General features: G+C 41.3%; 1 protein-coding gene across 3 annotated transcripts in view; it reads right to left on the reverse strand.

Moving 5' to 3' along the window:
* LOC147616662 (phototropin-2-like) overlaps window positions 1–18,507 on the reverse strand; it is a 28,731-nt gene extending 10,224 nt beyond the window's left edge. The window contains exons 1-21 of one of the 3 annotated variants that reach the window (XM_086777729.1): window positions 18,089–18,507; window positions 16,249–17,232; window positions 15,970–16,152; window positions 15,669–15,760; window positions 14,639–14,930; window positions 14,246–14,471; window positions 14,011–14,081; window positions 13,683–13,789; window positions 13,374–13,423; window positions 12,480–12,584; window positions 12,321–12,380; window positions 12,155–12,244; window positions 11,930–12,006; window positions 11,626–11,710; window positions 11,268–11,348; window positions 4,958–5,061; window positions 4,681–4,730; window positions 2,836–2,942; window positions 2,245–2,370; window positions 1,843–1,894; window positions 1,343–1,455 (exon numbers count right to left, since the gene is read on the reverse strand). In XM_086777729.1, coding sequence (XP_086633855.1) covers window positions 1,343–1,455; window positions 1,843–1,894; window positions 2,245–2,370; window positions 2,836–2,942; window positions 4,681–4,730; window positions 4,958–5,061; window positions 11,268–11,348; window positions 11,626–11,710; window positions 11,930–12,006; window positions 12,155–12,244; window positions 12,321–12,380; window positions 12,480–12,584; window positions 13,374–13,423; window positions 13,683–13,789; window positions 14,011–14,081; window positions 14,246–14,471; window positions 14,639–14,930; window positions 15,669–15,760; window positions 15,970–16,152; window positions 16,249–17,171 — 2,994 coding nt within the window. In that variant the 5' untranslated portion in view covers window positions 17,172–17,232; window positions 18,089–18,507. Of the gene's footprint in view, window positions 1–1,342; window positions 1,456–1,842; window positions 1,895–2,244; window positions 2,371–2,835; window positions 2,943–4,680; window positions 4,731–4,957; window positions 5,062–11,267; window positions 11,349–11,625; window positions 11,711–11,929; window positions 12,007–12,154; window positions 12,245–12,320; window positions 12,381–12,479; window positions 12,585–13,373; window positions 13,424–13,682; window positions 13,790–14,010; window positions 14,082–14,245; window positions 14,472–14,638; window positions 14,931–15,668; window positions 15,761–15,969; window positions 16,153–16,248; window positions 17,233–17,637; window positions 17,780–18,031 lie in introns of those variants that run through there. The other 2 variants (XM_086777727.1, XM_086777730.1) reach the window with 2 other exon arrangements.
* Window positions 18,508–25,502: the final 6,995 nt, after the last annotated feature.

Raw genomic sequence — 25,502 nt, forward strand, 5'->3', positions numbered from 1 at the left:
GGAGACTCCAATAGAATTTGGTGTTTTGTTTCCACGCTCATTGGATAGTGTATATCACTTGGGGCTTTTTTGATTGGTTAGCCCAATTTAGCCCACAAGTACCCTATGGGAGTAGGTATATAGACCCAGCCCTCCAAGTTCATAGAGAGGCGGTTCATACTTGCACTTTTCGGTAGATCCCAACTTCTCAGTTCGTATCACCCCATGGTGCAATGGATTCTTTCTGGAAGATTTTTCTAGTATCACAGCATGGCAGATTTGAAGAACCAAATGTATAGAAGCTATTTATGGTATCCAGAATTCCTATAGTCAGTTGATATCCTTCATTTGGAGAGATAACATACATGGTCACTTGGGAAAGTATCAGGGGTCCTTCCAAATCTGCACAATTTGGGTGCAGTGCCTACCTTAGGGAACGTGATCATGGAATGTTTTCTTCTTCTAGCCCCTCAGGACTCTCTTGGAAATATCCCAAACTGGTTACGCACACCTTGTCTATAATCTTTAGCAGGCCTATGCCCATGTTTATGTATGATTTTGTTCATGCTTAATAGAAGTCACCTTTCTTGCAAGAAAAAAGAAAAGAGCCATCGTAAACAGAGACGGTAGGGTGGATAATGTCAAAGCATGCAGCTGATTGCACAGAAGAAAATACCATTTTGGGCAAAAAAAAATCACTGAATTATATGCCTATGGAATGAAGCAGACAGACATAGTTGCTAAAGAGCTCATTGTTCAAGTGATGAAGATACTTTGCTTAATCCAAACTTTGCATGAAAGAAGTTAACAGCTGCCAATGAAAGTGATGAAGGTGTTTGCCTAGGACTAGGAGGTCCTATGTTCAAAACCCCACAAGGTACTTCCTCGGGAGCATCGCCTATGTGCGGATAAAATGCGCCTGGTGGCAATCACCTCCGGGCAGTGAAAAATGGTAACTACAGGAGAATCTTGGGCCTACAGCTAATGTGTGGATTGGGAAGGAAAAAAGAAGTTAATTGCTGCAGTAACAACCAAACACAAACACACAACATGGCAACAAAGGCTCTAAATAAAGGTGTGATGCTCACAAGAGAGAGATTGAAAAGCTTGCGACTCTCATATTCTAACCACGATCATCTCATCAGCTTATCATGACCGACACATCTAAGTATGGCTAGCATGTCTTATCTCATACTCCTTTTTCTCTCTTATGGTATCGCTATTTCATTTTGGTCAGATCTCTGATTGGGCCTCTTCTTTCTGATAAAAAATCATGTGATCAATCATGTATGCATGGAGCATTGACAATGCATCCACAATAGAAGCAGAATTTATGCCTCATGAAAATGATGATGATTCTTACAGGAATCCGCCTTGGGAACACGAGATCCTTGTGTAGGATGTTTGCAAAAGTCTTTTGCCGTGTCTTGCCCCTGAATGGTGTGCGTCCATAAAGCATTTCATACAACAAGATGCCTGCACATGTTTCAAATATAGAATTCAATACTTGACGTTAGCAAGATGCCTGAACATGTTTCAAATATAGAATCCAATAGCTGACGTTAGAGAGAATTATCTTCAAAGAAAAGCAACATCACCCAGGATGGATTTGTCTTTTCAATGCACCTTAAATTGCTAAGAGAATCAAACCTTTATAAGTACTAGTGCAATTATGAGGGGGGGAATGGCTGCAGCGTGAGGAAAGGGAAGGGTCAGGTGTGAAGGGGGAAGAGGGCGTGTGTTGGATTTTGTATGTGTATATATATGTCTTTATGTAGAGAAACAAAATTCATGTGCACAACATCCATTCATGATGCATTCATGACTAGTACTTCATAGAATTACAAGTAAAGTGTTGCATACCAAGTGCCCACCAGTCAACAGAACTATTATGACCTGCTCCCGAAATAACCTCCTGCATATTTTTAAAAAAAAGGAGCAATCAGCTATAGCAAATAATTATTTTAGATAACATTTCAATGCATCCAAGAAAAAGGGGAAAAAAGGGGGGGGGGGGGGGGGGATCGGGGGGATCGCTATTCAAAAACCCTATATATAACATTGATCAAAGGGTATTTATAAAACCCTTTGTATAAATCTTAACCATATAAAACGACCCCTTTCTCTCTACACAAATCACATAGGACATCCCTTTTGTGCAGAAAAGTGTCTAGAAACCCCTTATGTTTACATAACTTTTGTTGGAACCCTAGAATGTATGTATGGAATAAATGTCTAGGAAGGGAGAAGGGAAGCTGCCCTTACTGGTGCAATGTATTCTTCTGTTCCAACGAAGGAGTTGCAGGATGCAACTGGCTCTGCCATGAAGACTGGAGGTGGCATATTTTTACATTTGTTGCGTTTCCCACGCGGTTTAGGGGGAATGACAAGCTGTGCAACAAAAAGGATAGGAATGTGAAAATATTGAAAAATCAAAATAAAAGTACAAGGGGTCTTGCTCAAGTGGTTTAGCTCAGCATGACCCTACCTATCGAAGCTGTAGGGAGTTCAAAACCAGACACCCCAAGTGGAAAACAAAACTTAATAGAAAAAAGAGCAAAATTTTCCATATTAAAATCACAACTGTGTCACTAGGGTGGCACTGCATAAACCAGAATTCATTTATGTTCAAGCACTTCAAACTAAATTTTGTTAATTCAGTGGAAAGAAAACTAGTATTTCAAGATTACATTATTAAATACTTATATAACATTGAGATTGGAGTTCACTAATTACTGTCATCGCTGTCAGGACTGACAACTCATGGACAGGAAATCAAACCCAGCCACAGCATGTGCATGTCAATACAAATTATGCCACATGTTAATTCATGCTATTTGGTATGATGGTTGTTACCTGCGGGTTAGATGAAGTCAAGTATGAGAGATCAAAATCAGAAAGCATCACATGCCCATCTTTCTGCAATAGTACATTTTCCGGTTTTAAATCTCTGTAGATAACACCTGTTCAAACCATGTAGACTTTCAGATTCCAGTACATGTATTTGAGTTGACATGCATGCAATTAAACATGTCATACAAAGAAAGTAACTTCTCATACAACAACTTGTTTACTCACCAAGCCTAAATAAAGATAATTTGACTAACCCCATGTGGAGCATAACTTTCTTCAGCTACACTCTGCATAACGCAAGGTTGCTCATGCTTGGAAAGACCTAGAGAGTTCCCACTCTTAGACCTCACTCAAGAGGCATATGACATCACACCAGGAGATACTGGCAGAGACTTTGGCACTCCTACAGGAGGAGCCAGATATCTTACTACTTCTGGCTGTTTCTACACAGTGGGCGGCCCACCAACCATTGGAAATCTATTGTTGGTGTGGACCCCTCTTGTCCTAGATTGTTGGTGTGGACCCCTCTTGTCCTAGATTCCCAGTTCCATCCAAGACTGTGTATCATTGCTTAGGGGAGTGCAAAGGAGCACAGAGGATCTGAGTGATGCCATTTATATTACTTAGGGTGGCTATCACATGGTTGACTCAGCCTGGCCCACAGCTTCTTTTTGAGGGCAGGGGAGCAGAGCTTGTTATACTTGTCAGTAGGGGGCAAAGCCCAGAGGGGTTTGCTTCAGGATATCCCCCACTTCTGATACGCACCACCTCTGCTGAGTATTGACACCACCTAGGTATTACTAGTATCATGGCCTGGCATATCTGGAAGACCAGATGCTCAAAGGCCTTCAAGGGTATTCATATTTATGACGCCCAATGTATTTGCAGTATACAGAGTGACATCGTTCATAATATTTTGGCCACTTGGGCCCGTATACAGGGATCTTCTAGAGCAAGCAGCATATTCATGAGAGAGTGGAACCATAGTATTTTCTTTTCCTCCGCTCCTACCGGGCTTTTATGGCAGCATAGTGCCCCCCCAATCGGTCGAGATCTCCCTACCTTTTGGTTGTGATCTCCCTTTGTATGATTTTATATTACTTAATAGAAGTCTCTTTCCTGCGATCAATACATATATACATATTGGAGTCTGGATATGTGCCAGTTCTACACAACTAGCATGGCCAGCCCAACTCCTAAGAGGCGCACCACCACGAGCAAGGGCACTGCAGCGTTGCAGTCAGGGCTCCCATCTCCCTGATAAGCCGCCCCCCTTAAAAAACTGGCCAAGGGAAATATCTGAATGAAGGTTCCACTCCAGCCTATGTAGCACCCCTCTAGACGATTCCACTGCATGTGGGATATAACAAGGCACCCACCAGACCACATGTCAACCCCCTCCACACCTCAAGAACCTCGTGAGAATTACACCATGAGCAAACAGCAGTGTTGCAGTTAGGGCTCATATCTCCCCGACAAGCTTCCCCCCTAAAAGACTGCCTGGCAAGCGGGGGCACGGGAGGAGTGATATATCTGACTGAAGGTTTCGGCTCCAGCCTATATAATTGCCACCCCTGAAAGATTCCGTTGCATGTGGGAGAGCTAGGCACCCACCAACCCCTCCACCTCTCAAAAGCCTCATGAGAATTGTGCCCCCAACAATACATGCATTCATAAATATGTAATATGTACATAATAGTATGTAATGCGTACATATGCATAGAGTGCAGCGCGGCTGTAGACTGGGAGGAACTAATCGTTTTCCTTGATCAACAAGTGGAAGTTTTTTTTTTTTTTTTTTTACAAACAGACTTGGTGTACACACAAAACAAAAAATGAGTCTCATGCCTTGGCAATGAAGATATTCCAGAGCAACGATGACTTCTGCTGCATAAAACCTGTCATATATTGCCAAAGAAAAAAGTTTTCTTCAAAAATAAACCGACTGGACTGAACCTTCAAAGATGCAATTTCTTCTTGTCTTTTTTTATAATCACTATTCAGATGTTCACAGCACATTCAGAGCTAATTTACAAAGATCTAAGAACCATTACAAAAATGCTAATTTTTTTCCCTCTCAACTCCATGAAACAAACGTGAGAAACTGGAGTTTGAGAGACTTTGCCTTGCCGCCTCCTCACGAAACGCTTTCTTGGGTTGCTTATCCAGAAGCAAAAACAACTCCCCTCCAGAACAAAAGTCCGTGATGAGGCACACGTGTGTTCTTGTCTGCAAACAAAAAAAAAAGGAGCTTTACACTGCAATCAATCAACAATCACAACAAAACTTTAATCACATCATTTTTCATGGACTTGATGGCAATAGTGTATGCAAATTGACCATCATCGTCATCTGTTGAAATAAGTGGCACTTCTATACATAAATAATGCACGGTAAGGGGGGCCCTCAAATTTTCTCCCAACTATGGAGGTGGATGAAAAGTAAGATCCAAACTTGATCATTCACTTTACTAACAGATAAAAACAAGCATAGTTAGCCAATGAGGTGATAGCTCAAGTGGTGAAGGTGTTTACCTAGGACCATGAGGTCCTGGGTTCAAAACCCTCCTTGGTGCTTCCTCTACGGCATCGCCTACAGGCGGATAATCAAGCGCCTACTGGTGGTGGTGGTGGAAAATCAGTAACTACGGGAGGATCTTAAGCCTAAGGCTAGTCCGGAAAAAGAAAACAAGCATAGTTACCATTAATTCCGTTGGAATGCATGGTTATTGCACTAGTATATTTTCAAATCCTTTTTTTACAAGGACGGCATGAACCCTGCCATGAAGCTCACTCACTTTCGGATTTCGGCCATATCAGCCTCAGCAATCTCAGTTTACACAGTGGACCCAAGAAACTTGAGTTTTTAGAGATGGGAGATCATCAACAGTATCACCGCTTGGCATATCCGACAAGCGAGACACAGAAAGGCCATTGATGGCTCAGGCGACTCAAAGCAGATGCAACACCGCCAAACCGCCTTCCTTCGCATTTGGATTCCAGGTCCCTTCCTCACTAGAGAGGGCGATGGACCGTCTTGCTATTTCAGGCCCCCAATGCGGCATTTTCCTCCCCTCCCCTAATGTCATCGCCCTTCACGAGAGACCAGCTCGAGAGGGAGTCCCCACTTGTTCTTCTCTTTTTACCTCTATGGAGGGAGACTACAACAAGCTCCCCTTTGGAACTATTAGTTTTGTAGTTTGTGGATGTTTCTCTTTTATGACTAATGAAGATCTTTTTCTTTTCTTTTCTTTTTTGGGGGGCGCGGGGGGGGGGGGGGGGGGGGGGGGGGGCATGACAAGAAATTTTTTTCTAGCAAAAAAAATTAAAACTTTCTCAAAAAGCTTCATAAAAATTACTTTGTATGTACAAACAACAAACATCTGTTGGCTCTTGCTCGTCAACGGGCGAAGGACACCCGAACTAGAATCGGGCTTTGCTCCAAGGTGTCTACGTAACATGGGTGCTTGCGGAAGCATGTTTATGAATTGATTGATTAGCATTAACGCCTAATCATATACTTAACCCATGCACAAACTGCTTTGTCTTCAACTAACATAAAGTATATGCAATGCTAAATAGATACTCACTAGTAGCACTACTCTTTAAGTTCTCAATGACTCAATGATGATTGACTACTCAATGAATGAATATGGCTAAGGCCTAGACTCCTATTTATAGTGCCTTATGTTGGTGAATTGGCTACCAACCCTAATAACGATGTCCAACTAAGTCTGTTCACACAATAACCCAATAACTATGTCCACACTGAGCTGTTCATTGGGCGCCTGGACAATATTACAATGATCTGGCACAATAGCCCTTCCAAACACATGAAACTTCTGAGGTGGCCAATGGGTAGAAGCATGTCCAGTAGGTGCAATCGGGTGCAGCAAGTACAGAAGGTGTTGTCTAGTACAATTGAGCACAGTAGGTGCAATCAAGTATTGCAAGTACATTGTAAATACAACAGGTGTTGTTAGGTACAATAGGTGCAGTCAGTTACTGCAAGTACACTGTAAATACAGCAAGTGGTCACGTACAACAGGTATTGTCGAGTGCAGCAAGATGCTAAGTCAGGACAATCGGTTCACCAAGTACAAGTATTGTAGTCAGTAGGATTGCTGGAACAACGATGCTCAGTAGGTGCAACAAATATAGGGCAATCAAAGTCTGCAGAAGGGTACATAGCTGGTGCAAGAAACTACAGCCAATAGACGAATGGTACAACAAGTATGCAGGAGTCAGGTACAACCCAATGTGAGTGCAACCGCCACCAGTTCCTTTTTTTAGTTCTCAGAAAGAGTCGACTTGCATAAGGGAGTTCAACTAGAGAAAGATGCGCTCGTACATGCAAAAGGAGTAGGTGGGAGTCGTAGGAGACAGAAGGGATCCAACCCCCAAGTGCCACATGGCACAGGCTCAAATTGGGGTGGCCACATCTTTTAAGAGTTCACACAGTAATGTGTGTTTACATGGTTAAGGGTGCCCACATGTTGGGATTGCCCGCGCAAAGGTCTATTGGGCTCTAGGCACTAGGCAATGCCCGACTTTAATGAGTTTGAACAATAAAGGTTATAAAACCTTTACAATAAAGAACAAACATCTAGATTAATACTTACCACTTGTTCACATGCCACAAAACATATCAGAATGCAAGGTATTCACACGGTTCACAAGGAGGTGTCCCTTGCTCGTGAATTGAACACATCATAGCAAGAAGCCACATGAAAACAAGTCACACAAAAACAATTTCAAGCAGGCAGAGATGCGTGCATATGCATTATGCAATGGATATATCTCCCGTTCTTGGAACCTATAAATAGCAAGTCTTCTCGAGCACAGAACTAGCTCAGTGGGGAGCCTAAACAAGGATCCTTGACATTGGGTTCCACGTCCTGTTCACACTACGGGTGACACAAGGCTTGGCCTCCTGTAGGTGACACGAGTTCTAGCCTCAGTACGGGCAAAACACAAAGCTCCTTAGCCTCCCATACCTTGGCACGAAATAGGAGAAGACCACTTGGGCAGTCAAATGGTGACAAGGCACTCGAACGAGCCCCTCTACCTCTCAATGCTCCGCTAGCATGGTAGACACCACTTCGGAATCGTTCATCTCATCATCCTTCTCAATGGATTTGGAGAGAAAATTCTGAAACTCACTCGATGACTTCTCTTCCTCAGAAACTAGAATGGACTCGGGGATCAATTGCCCTCCAGCTTCCAGCTTTTTGGATCACCTCCAAGCCTGGTAGTGCTTGCTCCTGGTGCTCATCCTTTAGAATCTGGTCCTTACTTGGGAACTCTCTCACTAATACCACTTCCTCTTGAAAGATTTATGGCATCCTTGGACACTCCTATCGAGCTTCTACTATGGATGGACTTACCATTGTATATGTTGCCTTTCTTGCTTGGATCTCTTGTCTCGGAAGCTACCAACTGGCTCTCCAACCACTAGATAATCTCCTCACTTCTCTCTATCCTATATGGTGCCACTATGTCCTTGTAGAGATCAATGTTGGTGGACCATGCTTTCTCCCAAAAAACCAAAGAGCTCTCTCTACATTTATCAAAAATCCATGTTCTACACGTGCACATGCCACAGATGTACGTGAAGAAAAACAAACACACCTTTGTGGTCAAGGACTAAGCAAAGGTTTCATCCTTGCGCGATGGAGAAGGGGTGGGTGTGGCCAATTTGCTTGGGCAAGGAGGCCGCATCTACGTAGATATAAAGCGCTACCCTATCTACCTTCTCCGTCCACAAACTCGCCGGCCTGTAACACCCCCTTGAGGCGCTCTTCTGCTGCGTTTTGCTACCGTGGCATTGTGTTGCTGTCTTGCAGCATGAATAGGGTGTGTTTTTGCCGAATCTGGATGCCTACTGTATGCTGCCCTGTAGCCTGAATAGAGCTGAATCTGGAAGCCCTTATGCTCTCCTAGATCTGGCCTTTGATAGCCCACCACTGGACTCCCCTAATGTGCCTTCTTCCACCTATCTGTCTTGCTTGCTCTATCCGCCCCCTCTACTTGGTATGCTTGGTCCTCTTTCTTGCCTTTTGGCTGAGTGTTCCTTGCACACACACGAGCTATCTGGTACAGAATTTGCAAAACGCAACCTTGATGGAAAAAAATGCAAACATGAGAGAAAACACCGACGATGATGGAGTTCTTCACGATGGATCTCCGCTCCCTTATGAGACAAAAAATTGCAGCCTTAATTCCACCAAAACCTGATGCTCCAGTACCTATGGAACATGAGTGCTTGCGGAAGCATGTTTATGAATTGATTGATTGTGATTAGTGCCTAATCAAACTTAAACCCATGCACAAATTGCTTCTTCTTCATGCTACACAGTAGAGAGATGACCTAATCTACCATGAATTACTAACATGAAATATATACAATGCTGAATAGAGATACTCACTGGTATTACTGCTCCTGAGCTCTCAGTGACTCAATGATGTCTGCCTAATCAATGAATGAATATGGGTAAGGCCTAGATTCCTATTTATAGTGTCTAATGTTGGTGAGTTGGCTACCAACTCTACCAACCCTAATAATAATGTCCAATTAAGTGTTCACATAATAACCCAAGAACTATGTCCATACTAGGCTGCTCATCTAGCACATGGACAATATTACAATGATCTTACACAACATCCCTTACAAACACATGAATTTGGCCACATACTTGACCTCTGAGGTGGCCGATGGGTAGAAGTATGTCCACATCACACTCAGGAGAGTGTGCACATGACAGTGTGTCATGAAGGCTGCCGAATGAAACTCCATCTGGGTGTAACTATGACCCAAGAACCGGATGTCGGTGATCCATCCTTGTCGGCCCACTAGGGTGGCCTGCAACAAGTCCCTGATCCACTCACAGGCCAAAAAAAATGATGAGAGCGTGCACGTGACAGTCTGTCATCAGGGCTGCCAAATTAAACTCAACCCGGTCGGCGGTGTAACTATGACCCAAGAACCGGATGTTGGCGATCCATCCTTGTCGGCCCACTGGAGCCGCCTGCAACAAGTCCGTGATCAAAAAATGATGAGACCCCTTTCGATCATAAAATCTTGGTGAGAGTAATTGAATCAATGGAGCCAAAGTTAACCATTCAAGGAACACCGTTCACGACTACTCATGCAAGCCCCACAACATCACTCGGTGCAAGTGACTTCTTCTTGACTAGGGTATGGAATTTTGAGCAAGACTCAATTGAAATCTAGAGAGCTGGCTCACATGATACGTGAAAGAATGGCATGTGGTATTATTCCAATATAAGTGATGGGCTGATTTAACTAAAGTTGTTTAAATTTCATCAACTTGGGCCTACTTTTGGGATTGACCGTCATTTAAGAATAGATTTTATCTTGGTTGTCCATCCAATTTATCGTGATTATTCCTTGTTAATACAAGGAACAGAGCAGGGTACTTGTGAATGTTTTTCTCTCCCCCTCCATTAACACATTCATTGTTTGCAAACAGTAGTCTTACAATGGGTATTAGAGCCTGGGGCTAGCACAATTTTTCTGTCTCGGTATTTCTTCTGTGTTGGCTGTCTAACCAGGGATAGAGCCCATAGCTTCAGGACAGTATACCTAGGTTTGGGAAAATATTAGATTTGTTTTACTTTGGCCTAGGAATTCGCACAAGAAAAACACTCTAGCATCCCGTGTATGTTGTCTACCTGCTTAAGAATTGTCAGCCCGCTTAGAAAGGGGTCCCCATATTAAAAGGGAGTACAGTAGGATTTGGGAAGAGTTAGTTCAGGATACCTTTTCTGATCTCATTCTTCCTTGTGGCTATGGATGAGCAGATGCTAGTCTGAGCCACGGTACTATCAGCCCAGCTTGATTAAACACTAGTGGCCCTCTGGATGATATTTCATTCTTTGTCGTGTCTGCGAATGCGCAGATGCTAGCCTGGAGCAAGATGCTGTCATATCAGCCTGGCTTGGTAAAACGCCAGTGGCCCTCTGGGCGGAGTTGAATGCAATGGCGGACAGAATGCATGCCTTGGGATAGTTCAAAGCCCGAGACCCAACTATGATAAATGAATCTCAAAACTCCATAAGAAATCCACACCGTTTGAGGGAAGCAGGCAATCTTCGTAACCTTGAGCTTACTTCTGGGATTGATCATCTTTGGGGAATAGAAAATCTTATTTGTAAAGACAGTTTTCCATAATTATTCATTGTTAGTACGTAAGATACTTCATCTTTGGGGAATAGAAAATCTTATTCGTAAAGACAATTTTCTGTAGTTATTCATTGTTAGTACGTAGATACTTGTGAATGTTTTCGTGTTGCAAGTCTTGCACTGTTCATTCTCCATTCATTGCACCAGCAGTCCTACAATCCAAGCAATATGTACAAAAAGCCCGAGAATCCAAGGTGTTATATCCCAAACAATGACTTCTAAGACAATACCTCAAATGAAGCATAGAGCGTAGGAAGAAAAGGGTGATCCATCATGCCAAGAATTTCCCTTTCCGCACATATACGATGAACCTACGGCACAACAAGACAAGGTGGAGATCAGGATGAAAGTTTAGATTGATCAACAGTCCAATTCACCTGTAAATTCAGATTATTGATTATATTGCTAGCCAGTGAAAATAAACATGCATTTCACCCTATGACAACTTCATCCATCTCTTGCTCCACAAATATAATTTACCAACTGTCAAGGGAACATCAGTTCTTTGTGTTGCTATACAACTAAGTGTTACTATAAGACACACACATGCAATTCTACATCAAGGTTTGCAAACATGTCAACATGCACCTTGTTTCTCTTCACCATAACATTTTTCTCCATTGCTTTCATTGCAAATACTTCCCCTGTTCCTCGGAGCTCAACCAAGTGTACGCTACAAACACACAGAAATACTTATCAGATTGTATGTACAAGAAACATGAGAATCTGCCATCACCCAAGGCACAAGGACACACTTGCTGATACTACAGGACATCCAAAGGATATACATGCATGCACACACGTGCATGTGGACATACATAGACTTGTGAAATTAGATGTGAAAAGGGTAGAAACACAATTTTTTAGCATTAAAGATGAGAATTGTACCCACCTTCCACTATCCCCATACCCAAGAGGCTTCAGAGGACGGAAATGTTTGAGCCGAACTTTCTCCCCACTTGCATGAATCTAAGAAAAGTAATCAAAACCAATGCATGCATATAAGATGTAATCATTAAAGTATTCATGCATTTTAATGAATATCAAAAAAGAGAGAGATATATGGGCAGAAGTCATTAGATCATATACTGAACAGACAAAGGTGACAAAGATTTACCCTCCGAATCACTCTCCATGAATCATTGTTGATTTTGTGTGGTTTAGGGAGAACTAATTTAGAATGAATCCTCCAAAGATCCTCCACTTTCTGGAACATTTAAAAATCGTAAAATCAGAATCATTTTGACATGTGATTCTGCACACAAAAAATTTCATCCACTTACCAGGTTAGCATCCGGAAGCTCTCTTAATGCATCATTTACGTTAACTGCGGTCTCCCGAATCTATCAAATAACAAGAAACACCCAGATCGTTGTTAAGTTTCTGTGCACCTAAACTAAATCTTCATGAGATTCATTGTTGGACTATATACATAGACTTACAATCTTGGAACCTTCAGTTGCAATTTGTTGTGACAGACGTCTTGTTAAAGGCTCTAAGTACTCAGTTCCGTCGAGTTGCACTCCCGTAAAATACTGCAACTCTCCCTGCAAAGCATATCCAGAAACTGAATGGAATTTGTGAAAATAAAGCCATAGTTTGAACAAAATATACAGTTGAACTGTTATGCCTCTTGAAAAGTCTCTTGAAAAGTCTTGAAAAGATAAGAAGAACGGCATTCAATATTATGAGTGGTACCGCAAGAAACACTAACAATTTTACGGTGTACATATGACAAATGCTATCATATGAATGTGTACTTCAGCTACGAAGCTTTAGTGAGCAGACAATTCCTGACAGGAAAGTGGTGAGTTGCTGGCAGCCAGCGAGCAGCTATCCAAAGGAATGGTCTGCTCATGACCATTCACTACTCATGGCGCTGCCCTCAAATGAATGTGTACTTCAACTATGAAAAATTAGTGAATTATCACGACCAGACCATTCCTGGCAGGAAAGAGGTGAGCAGCTTTCCGCGGGAATGGTCTGCTCATGATCATTGCTGTTTAACACAGCTATCAGAAGGCAATCATTCTGGCAATGACATTGCCAGAAGATGACACGAGATGCTGACAGATCAGCTTTCTGGCAGTGACACTGACCGGAGACGAAAAGAAACCCTGAGAGACTAGCTTTTGCAGAAAATAATGATGATGGTGATAGGCCAGCCAAGAAGATGTAGGTTTTCAATTTTAATGCAGCTTGATTCAATAATAAAGATTCGCATGTGCATGTGCATATGTATATGTATATGCCTGCACACATGTATGTGTGTGAGTGTATATACATAAAACAGTGACAAAATAGCAATCTGGAGTACGGTCAGTGAGAAACTTTACCTTATGATCTCGCATGGGCTGCAGATGAAACAGATTCCAAAACGACCGTCCTGCAACACCAGTCTTTATTTTCAAGCTTTTTTTCTCACGCACACAAAAGGAATGTTTCACCTTGGGGATACATATTAAGAGATAATAAGAATTACTTGACCACAAAAACCATATTCCTGCCCATTCATCCTGAACAATTAAATATGCTTGTCTCTTTCATTTATAGTCAACGATCCAAAACCACAGCCCTCATTGTCGATTAAAACACTTAAAATGAACCTGCAAATACATTGCAGATGATGTCCACGAAATACTTACCAGTTTTTGTATAATTAAGCAGCTGAACTGTAATCTCTCTTTCATTGTCAATTGCATCTCTAATTTGTCTCACAGTCTCTGGATTAGTGTCTGGTCCTTGAAGGAATCTTGCACACACAAAACAAAAGATGAGAATTTAAAGAGCGCAAAATTCCATTCTTATAAGTGCAAGGTCAAAAATACCCAGAAGAATTCAAAGAAAGAAATTTACAATTAAGTATGATGTGCACACACACACACAAAGAGTTATACATATGTTTGTACATATGTGTATATACATGTATAATTTTCTGATTTCACATTTGATTCATTAATTGACTTCTAATACCTGCAGTTCCTGCCAAGGATTTCTTCCCTTGAGTATTCAGTCAGCTCCAAGAAATTATCGGATGCAAAAATCTAGCCAATCCAAGTAACCAAAAAAGACACCATGAAAAAGCCAAAATTTTGTTGATTCATGTACACTAATCATAACCATACATCATGTAAACCATGTACTTTTAACATTGCCTTCAACTTTAATTTTCTACACAACTAACATCAGGAGAACATGTGGTACTCACAATGGGATTGTCTGGCAGTCTCGGATCAGTTATCACAAAGTTTTTCTCGATTCGTTCCAGCGTGGTGGCCAAATCTATACCTCTACGAATTTCCTTCAACCGTGCTTTGTCCAATTCAAATGAAGTTTCAGACGGGTCCTCGTCCTTTGTCATGAGAATCTCTGGTTCAATAAATTCAGCAGCTTCTTGCTGATTTGTATGGCCTTTCCCAGCAATTTTGTCCAACCTGCCAGTTTCGCACATGCATACAAAACATATCAAACTCAATCACACATGCAACTAGAGATTTGGATGATTACTAGAGCTGCAATTACAGACAATGTGTCAACCCAATAATCCAATGTTGCAACAATATATTATAAGAGTTTCGCAATAAGCAATAGGAGCCGATACCCCAGGAATGAGAAGAATCCCGACGAACGATTCCTCTTCGCAATGGACTCTCTCTGGGAATTTGAATCAGGTACATTCGCAAGCTGAAAATGGGCAGATTTTGTTTCCCTAGAATCATGTTGCTGGCCACCCAGACCTTGGATCTCGGGGCTTTTACGAGGTCCAGGTGGACCAAATGGTTTGAGGACCCCTAGGGGAATGCCAGGTTTTTGATTATTGGGGCCAGGCTTGGGGTCCTTAATGGCCTCCACAAGCTCTGTGACCTGTAAGGATGCTCTATCTTTCTGACGAGCTGCACAATTCAAAATCATGTTAAAAATTTACAAGCATAACTCGGAAAAAAATTAAACCACGATAATAAAACGCACCATCATATTAAAAAACACCAAAACCTCAAGAATGTGCAGCCTGTGGATATATTTTGGGGGCAGCCAGATGGCACAACCCCTCAACTGCCATGTGGCCTACTAGAAAGGCCACACCACATCCTCCAAATATAACTAAGTCCACGTATTGGTCTATGTACAACTTAAATAATGTACCTAGGTATGATAACAGTGCCTATATACGGTGTCAATGTGCCGCTTGGTATGCTAAGGGCACCTACATACTGTGTCAATGTACATTGGTATGATAGGTATATAATGTGCTTTGTACATGCATCATTCATCATTCCACAATTCCAATCTAGACCTTCTCAAAGGGATGAATCCATTATAACCACTAAACTGTTGCCCAGTCGGTGCTGAGACCTAAAACCATTCAAATTATAGAGACATTTTCCTCCCATGCACACTCGTGCACTTGCCAGCCAAAAGTCTTCATCCATAAAGCCACCTCCAGCATTGAATTTGAGAACTACCCCAATATATATTCAGCTAGAAGCAAGAAAACATACCATCATCAAGAAGAAAACCCACTATAAGTTATCAACAAATCTCTAGTTATCTTTTCAATTGTAATAAAACCCATTAGTTAGCTGCTTTCAACCTAATCTAGTTAGCTTTCCCATGTTCAGGTAACAGCTTACCATCATACTTGATAAGAGACTCGGACAGCCCGTTGGGTCTTAGCACGTTTTCCTTAGTTCCTTCAGTAAACTGGCTCACTTCCACTTGCATACTGGAAAATGACCAAATAATTAGTATTATATTTGTTGTGGATTATCTGTTATAAATTTAGGCGTGGGGATTCAAACTTACCCCCGCTTCTGGACAGGGTGGTGCAATAGCCACTCTGACCAAAAAATTTCCCTCCCTCTTTTTTTGTATTCAAAATTTGAAATAATTAGAACCTTGGGCTAAGGCACAATATAAATTAAATTTGCTCACCCAATAAACTTCAACACACTTCCATCATCATCTTTGATGGGTGATATGGTGAGAAGGTTCCAGAAGGCAGAGCCATCCTTTTTGTAGTTCAACAACCTGCCACAATAGCCTGTACCTTGGCTTAAGCAGTCTCTTATTCTATCTATCTCTTCTGGATCTGTATCTTTTCCTTGCAAAAACCGGCTGTAATTTCCAACAAAGAATGGGCATGACACATCAATTCCTGCAAAACATTTTTTATTTTAAAACAAAGCTTTGAAAATTGGAAGAACAACCGACCAGTTGCGCCCAATTACTTCGGAAGAAGTGTAGCCTGTCATCTTGAAGAAGCCAGCACTAGCATACATGATGGGGAGATCCGGCTTGGTACCGTCGGCAATGACAAACGTCTGTTGGAAGCTCTCAAGGGCATCGAGCACGTCTTTGGAGACACGGGGGAGCCGGGAGGCATTGGAGGTGTCACTGGTGAAGCCCGAGTCTTCGGAAGTTCTCACAGTGGTAGAGGAGTTCAAGGATCTCCGCTCCTCCGAGAGGCGGCGAAACTCCTTTTCCTCCTCGCAGGTTCGGGTCCGTACTCCGTCGACTCGGCCAGAACCAGTGTCAGTTTTCAGGACAAGGCCCCAGCCGGCGACTCTCTCTGCCATGGCCTCAGATTTCGGCTTGTGTGACTCTCTTGTACCAAGGTGGTAGGACCCTCTGGGCCCACCACCACCACCACCACCTCCTCCTCCTCCTCCGGCTGCTGATGCTGATGACGACCCCGACTGTGTGCAGGGCCGATCATTGACAAATTCATTTGCAGGAGGTGGCCGAGGCTGAGCTGGGGCTTGCTGGTGGGGATGGGTTCTGGTGTCCCCTTCCCTAAGATCATTGTTACTAGAGGCAGAGATCTCACCATATTTTCTTGTATTAGGCTCTTCCTCTATTGGGTAGGATTGGCCGTACTGCTGGCCATACTTGTTCCCAGCTTGCTGTTTTGGAAAATGTTGCTGCCCGGGCGCATGCACACCAGCACCACTAGCACTAGGACCTGATGGATCGCCAGGTGTGAACACTTCTAGAGACCCCCTTGAGTCCCTAGCAAGAGGGTGTACGCCCACACCATAAGCCTCATTGGGAGGCGCCCTCAGACTGTATGCCTCTCTCCTCTGCTGCACTGCTGGATTAGTGTTGCTGCTTGCAGGAATGTTATGTGAATCCATAATTAATTTAATTTCTTCCAATTAGCACGCTAGTAGCAGAAATAATCAACCCTAATCATGCCTGCATTAATCACAAAAACAATCCATCCTCCATCAGAGCTCCAGCACTAGTAGTGCTTCAACAATCACACTAGACAATTTAATTATTCTTGCCTAAGTTCTTAATTGAGCACCATAATTACAATAAATTGATTCTTCTGCAATGTGGCTTCATTAATGTTGAGAGATTGGATCTTTCTTTGAAGAAAAACAATCTGCATTGATTTAATTTATTAATCCTTTGATTAACAGGAGCTGGGGATATTGTTTTTAGTGCAAGATTAATGGACTGGCCAATTGAAACTAAAATCAGGTGCATGGCAGTAGTTTACTAGTAACTGCACAAGCTGTGTGGTACATAAGAAAAAGTGAAGTTAGAAGCAAATTAGCCCACTTGATTAATTAATTGCACCATATTTAATAATACCTCCCTAATCCCTATAGGGGATAAAAATGCATGCCAGAATCTGAGTGTTTAATGGGGACAAAAATGGGCTCTAATGCAAATGCATGTGAGCTTCTGGTTGCAAGAGCATTGTTTTAAGTTACAAACAACTCGTGATTGCCTTAATTTTATGCAGTGAGTGCCCTAACTTTCATACGTATGGCTGCACTCTCTCAGACATTTTACCGTTGTATAATGTATATTGATACAGGGAAAAACAATAGTAAAAATGCAGATCAAATATATATAAATATACTTGCAGACCAGAGGTGATAATTTGCAGAACCAAGTTCCACTGAAAGCAAGGAAGGAGGAGCTGCAGGAGATTATATAAATAATTTGAATTTAAGATGGATTAAAAGGATGCAGCGCTTACAGGCAAAGAAGCAAGCGAAGGCATGGATATGCTACTGCCCGGTGCAGCCAAGCTCACCTGCGTTTTGAAGATGGTGGAGGTGAGAGAAGCCCATCTTCCCACGTGAAAGAGAGACAGAAGAGAGAGAAACAGAGAGAGAGGGGATGATGATGATGATGATGACGATGATGATTATGGCGACTTAAGAAAAAATAGGAAATAGAATGACAAGCTCGCACGTCGATGCGTACGCCCGAGATTAGCAAACCTTAATTCCATCAAATTTAATTTAATTAGCTTTCAAGTTAGCCTCATGTTTAAACGATCCTAGTTGGCTCCTAAGGTTTTAGATGGTGATCTAGTTAGCCTCATGTTTAAACGATCCTAGTAAGGTTTTAGATGGTGTTCCCATGGCCTAAGTCAGCATGGCCTCAAAGTTAGGCTTAGCATATATCTACACTCGAAAAAGAGCATATATTTTACTTTTTCAAAGGCACACCAACAAAATTGCTCGTTGGATTGGTAGAGCTTGGCTATTGGATCCAAATCATGCGTTTGAAAACCCATTCGCAAGATGCACATTCGATGCTCATTTCTTCACTCCGGATGCACTTGGGTGCCGATGGGAGTGCTTGTCCAAAAATGGGTTCGTATCGATTGGGACCCACAGTTGGTGCATACATCAAAAGCACCAAGCGTACATCTATCTTCAACCTCTAAGTTAAGCTTCACCTTCGTCTTTTTATACTACATAAGTTGTGCCAATTTAGTGCATCAACAAATAGCCATGGAATTGTGAAACCAAAAAGAAAACAATGAAATATATCCTAGCCATATGGGGAAGAAGAAAAAAGGTAGAATTTTACTCTTACATCGCACTCTTTTCACCTGTGATTCATACATAAAGAATTAGAGATCCTCAAGAATAGAAAGTTAATGATGGAATCATGAATAGGGAGAGACTTTATTAGAAAAGAGTGGGACTCAAAAATATAAAGGGAATAAGGAGTCAACAGACACCACCTCTCCAAAATCTTTTATCACCTAACAAAAGTCAAAGTTTGACCTGAGGAAAATGCTACAGCTTCCTTGCGAACAAGGCAGGCCAAAGATGTTATTCATGTTGTGAATTCAAAGCATTTTGTTATGTCAAGGGTACTTCGTTGTTGTGGGGAGAACTTCTTGCATCTCCAAGTGTGTATATATTTGTGATCATCTATGAATGCCTTGGTGGAATGTGATCTAGACAAAATGCTTTCACAGCAAATTTTTACTGAGGATGACAGAAAGGATTCTTGCCTATTGGTGGCAACTTTTTGCTTTTTGCTAATGGATGCATCCAACCATGTTGCAAACTATCACTGCTAGTTTCTATGGGACTCTAAGAGACATCATGCAATGTAAAAATGGGGATTATTGCCTCTGAACTTCCAAGTCTCATCGCTCATTGCAAATGTGCTTCTAGATTGTACTATATAAAGATTAAGGTGTGTGATGGGCCTAGGGCTAGATTCCCTCAGCTTTGAAAGACTATGACATTGAAGGTATTGCCCTCCATTGAATGTAACTATGCTAAAATTAACATAGTTAGATTTTCATATAAAAACTAGGGCACGTTTTAAAGTTCCAAGCTCATTAGAACATGTCTTAGTCAAGTGTTTCATGCAATGTAAGACAATTATGTACGCTTTGGAAAGCTTGCTTAATCTACTTTCTCATGCAAATTCACCTTTGCAAGGCTTTATAAGATTCATTTTGTGTCAAGATTTTAACCTTGCCAAGGCCTTACTATAAACAAAGAGGACACATCCAATAATTCAAGAATTCTTGTGAAGCCAAAATAAGTAAATAAAATTTATGCTTGAATGGTTTATTGAAAGTTGATGTTCTCTACCAACACATCCAAAATTTCATTTCCAATCACATGGTGTATGCATATAAATGCTTGTTTTGTTTTTGTGTTGAAAATCATGGCAAAGTTATGTAATTCCAAGTGTTAACTATTTGCATGTTTCTTTTCAAGGTGCAACCATGTAGTAAACACCCATATTTTGACCAGCATATGCAAGTTATATGGAAATGTTACGTTGACCATTATATGCATATGCAAGTTATATTCATGTTTGAAAGTTTATAGTAGGTTGTGTATTACAATTGAAGCACAGTCAAGGAAAATATACATGTTTTGGTCCTCTTTATATGTGTTTTTCACTTGAAAGTTATAGTTTTTGTGTATTGAAAAGAAATGGAGATATAGTTAAGGACAATACATGTTTTGCTCCTCAATACATGTGTTTTTCCCTTGGAAATGATAGTTTATAGTTTGTTGTGTATTGCAAAGAAATGGAAAGATAGTTAAGGACAATACATGTTTTGGTCCTCAATACATGTGTTTTTTTCTTGAAAATGAACTTCAATGTCTTAAAAATGCTTTTCTAGAATTGATCATTTTGTTGTTAAAAGAATACTAGGTGTCCTCATGTGCACAACGATGAGTGTGTCTTTTTAAAATACCCACATGATGAAAGCAAGGGAGTAGAGAATGTACTAACACCATAGTCAATCCATTGTTAACTATTGTTTAGTATATTCTCCTTAACAACCTTAAGGAACTTTTAACCTTTAAGGCCAAACTTGTAGAGTACAATGAGCCAACACCGATACAATTGTCACATAAATCTTCTGCTTTTTCTTTGATAGGCCCCACATCTCTCTCTCTCTCTCTCTCTCTCTCTCTCTCTCTCTCTCTCTCTCTCTCTCTCTCTCTCTCTCTCTCTCTCTCTCGTGTGTGTGTGTGTGTGTGTGTACTTCTTTATCAAGGTGTATGCTAAAACTTATACATATTGTTCAGATTCTTCATTCCTAGGAGTTAAATTAAGTGCAAGGGTTTAAAGTTCTCGAAAATCATTTAAAATTTTTCTTTATCCTCAAGGCAATGGTTCGTCAACTGTTAATAAGTTGACGAATTATCTTTGCATACTTGGAACAATGTACACTCCCAGGTACTATAAGTGAGCACATGCTCCAAAATACCACAAAGGATGTAGAAAATGAATATTTCACATTAAAAATTGTGCTTAAGGGAACACGCTCTTAAGTGTGCACCATTGACGTCTCACTGGTAAGGCTAGTAGTACCAACAATATGACTAAGGTTCTTATCTCAGCATGAACCTTAGGCTAGCTGATCAACCACCCCTTAGCCCCACCACCTCAATTGCTTCCTCTCATCATTGTTACCACTTTATTAGGTTGTGCACCCCCCCGGTGCAATCCCCATCCCCTCCCCTCCTCCTCTAGCTCCACCATGCTCTCTTACACTGAATCGTCATCGTTTTTTTTTCGTGCATGTATTTGGGTGTGTGTATGTGTGTGTGTGTGTGTGTGTGTGTGTGTGTGTGTGTGTGAGAGAGAGAGAGAGAGAGAGAGAGAGAGAGAGAGAGAGAGAGATTGCATGGACTCTAGACAATTGTTCACTATCCAGTCACATAAACCTCTAACGAGCTGTAAAACGTTTGATAAACTAAGGTTTCTTGAAAGTCAATTCCTTCCTAATTTTCTCGACATACTAAATGATTTAGTCATGAGGGGGGACATATTCACAACCCAAAAAAAAATATGTTCGGGAGCTGTGTGTGTGTGTGTGTGTGTGTGTGTGAGAGAGAGAGAGAGAGAGAGAGAGAGAGAGAGAGAGAGAGAGAGAGCATGGAATCTAGACACTTGTCCACTGTGCAACAATAAACTATAGCAAGCAGTAAATCGTTTGATAAACTAAGGTTTCTTGAATGGTCATTCTCCCGACATACTAAGTGATTCAGGACATATTCACAGATCACAATCCAAAAAAAGTTTGGAAGGCCTTAGAAACCCTTACCTTGAAAATCTCACATAATATATTTAATGGAAATGCAAAAAAATATTTTGATGCCATAATATTATTTAGGAACGTTTGCAAAATTAGATTTGCCATGATTTAACTAACCTAGGGGAGAGTTTTTAAAAGTCTTGAAGTCCGAGGGATGTGATGGGTTAAAAACTTGAAAAGAAAGTTGAAAGAGATAAGGTCACACGGCCATTGCAGGGTACATCTCCTCATTTTCTAGGATTTTTTGGAATTTAAATAAAAAAACTCAAAAAATAAGCGTGGGCGGCTGGCGAGATTACGCAACAAGGAAGCTAAGATTGAGGGGAGAGCGGCGTCATTAAGGATGCGATTAAGATCCAAAACGAAGATTTGAGGGCCGCACTAATCACGGTTAATGCCTAGTTAGATTGGTCGAATAGTTTGCCGATTCGGACGTGATATATTTTATTCCCTGGGTTTTTGAAATAATATATTATTTACGATAATAGTTGCCGTACTAGTAGAGCCGTCATGTCAGCAAAGGGCAAACGACGCACGTGAAGGCGCCGTGCCTTCATCCAGGTGCGCAGAGTAGGCATCCCATGTGGCTTGGGCTGCTTGCACTAGGGATTTGCCTCCCTACGTACACGTGGGCACAACCTCTTACAGCAGAAAAAGATAGCTTTTACTGCCTTGGTGCGCTTGTGAAATCATCTCTCCCTCCCGCAAAAGCCACACAAATGTTGAAGGTAAAGTTTGGGGCCAGCGGACTTTGTCCCTCACTCATCACTAATGGAGAAAATGCAAGCTCCTTTATCCCCGGCCCTGTGCAAGCTGGTTCCATAGGGTCATCCACTGCTCACATCACCCGGTTTGTAGTGTAATTTTCTCGGCTAAAATTTAAAATCCCAAGTGGAATTCGGCATTGTCTTTTTAATTTTAAGGGATGAAATTTACATGTTTTAGTTATAAACCCCGGAATTAGTATGGTTTTTAGAGATTTTTAGGTCTAAATCCAGCATTGCCTTTAATTTTAAGGGTTGAAAAAAAACATTTTTTTTCAAGCACTGGGGTCATCAGTGGCAACCCAACGTGTCGGGATGAAAAACTCATCTCGCAGCATCTTGACTGTAAACATCGAGCTCTGCACCAAATACGTTTCTAGGATCTGGGAATGTGTACGATGCATTGTTCCTACACGTTCCTACTGCACACAACACGACCCTTTATTTCTTTTCTATCTGGGTTGGCAATCCGACTGTGTGTACAATCTTCAATTTCACATAGAGTTTATTGTCCCTCACACAAAAAAGTATGCGGCTTTGATTACACAGCCATGTGTGTAACGTATGAGAGGCTCTTTCTTGGAAAGATAGCTTATGACCCTAGGTTTAAGTAGTTATCACGAGGGTTTGGATCAAGCAAGAAAATTGGAAACCTTCTTCTTAAAACTATTTTACCCCTATTTAACCTTGCTAGCACTAGTGGGACACGGCACTAACATTCTTCTACATGGGGAGAGGCTCTTTACCGTAAATGCTAGCTTATGACCTGTTACATCCCAATAGCCACCACCATAGCCAAAGAGGACTAAGAGCTCTAGTCACCACCCAACCATAGAGGAGAATGTGGATAACTTCACACTCCTGATGGGCACTTATAGGGGCATGCTCGCCCCTAAGCTTATGACCTGTTACATCCCAATAGCCACCACCATAGCCAAAGAGGACTAAGAGCTCTAGTCACCACCCAACCATAGAGGAGAATGTGGATAACTCCACACTCCTGATGGGCACTTATAGGGGCGTGCTCGCCCATAAGCCTGCTCAGTGCTTCGACTTGGACGCCCTCACCCCTAGACCCTGTATGCATTCGCCATCCGCACTTCGTTATTCGAGCTCCACATTCAATCGAGCTCCCACATGCCGTTACAGGTTACGTGACATAACCCCCCCCTCTAAAGAGTTTTTGTTTGAGGAAACAAAGTGGGAAAAGCTTTTGGTAAGCGCATTGAGTTGTTCTCACTTGAGACCTTTTATGACCTATCCTTCCACTTAACAATTGCTTATCGGTATTAAATCTTAAAATTTTGCTTGGTTCATGTGGAAGTGTGGTAACTCCAAGGACTCAACTACAACTTTAAGACAAACTACGTTATCTTGGTGATACATTGTTTTCACATGCCACTGACATGAAAAACTAGATGTACTCGAGAGCTCTCTGGCAACGCAAGTATATAGACTACACTACTAAAGAGTTGAATATTCTATCTCTCAACGACCATAGGAAGAATCCATGCAACAACGTGAATGGAATAAATGTAGTCGATAAATGTTTAAATAGCAAAAACCAAATTCAACAAGTGACAGATACTTCTCTCAACCTAATTGCTTTTATTGCCATATACACAAGCATATTCTCTAGAACTTGGTTTACTTTATCAATCTGACCATCAAACTCCAGATGATTGGCCATATACTCAAAGCAATATCCAAAATTTGAAGATTTTCCTTCAAAAATTACTATCAAACCTCCTATCTCTATCCAATACTATATTTGCAGGCATGCCATACAGTTTGTAGAGATGTTTGATAAAGACTCTAGTGAGCTTAGATGTTTTCACATTTTTTTAGTTGGAAGAAACTTGTCAACCTATTTACTCTTCCCTTCAAGAAGAGTTTTTGTTTGCAAAAAAAAACGGTTCAGAAAGTTATAAACAAGTGTCTGTGTGTATACCATATGGTCGTCTACGTCTGTAACTTCCGTAAGTACTACGACAAGGAAAGCAAGACACACAACAGATATTTTCCTTAAGTACTATAACCAAGGAAATATGCAATGCTCATGTTTCATTTGGAATACCAAACCATAGTTGCCACTTGCAACTATGAAAGATGTTAATAAAACACAAATTGTTTACTAAGGCATCGAATAACATCATGCCTTTAGTATACGCCAGAAGTTCTCAAATCCTCAAGAACTTCATATAATGAATGTGCCTCGACAGACATTCAAGGAATTCCTTTGCATGTTCTACGACATCAAAGATGTTTTTTTCTTGTGGTTAGAAACCACATGGACTTTAATTCAACAAATTTGCGCAACTGTTACAAGTCTTTAGAAAATTGTCCTATAATGTGGTAAAGTTCAATTGACCTTACACATAGTCTAAGGAAAGCTACACTTTCCTCTCTCTAAATGTTCTTGCATTCTTCCGAGAACAATTTACACATCTTACAACCGAAGATGATTTTCACATAGACATCGTCTATGTGATGTATAGTGTCCATGCACTATTAGAAAATCAAGAGTAACGTGCATCAATGAGAGTACTACTCCCAGCCCCCACAAGTAGATACATGCCTATCCACATGTTTACTCTATCAACCACTTTGGTTGCTTAGCAATACATATCTATGTCTCTACGACCAACCATGTCTTTATAGACATGTTTGTAGGCTATCTATGGTTACATCCAAAAGCTAATAGCACCATCCAGACACACCTCTACAAGTGTGGTCTCACTGGACACCTCTACTTAGGTGAAACAATGTCCTAAACCATTTCAATTATGAGAAATGATTTACTATAAAGAAATAAATGAGAAATTCTTTATCGCTTACCCAGATATATATACATATGCTACGAT

Source organism: Cibotium barometz, chromosome 38 (assembly GCF_041138505.1).
Source record: "Cibotium barometz isolate CiBa-2024 chromosome 38, ASM4113850v1, whole genome shotgun sequence".
NCBI lineage: Eukaryota > Viridiplantae > Streptophyta > Polypodiopsida > Cyatheales > Cibotiaceae > Cibotium > Cibotium barometz.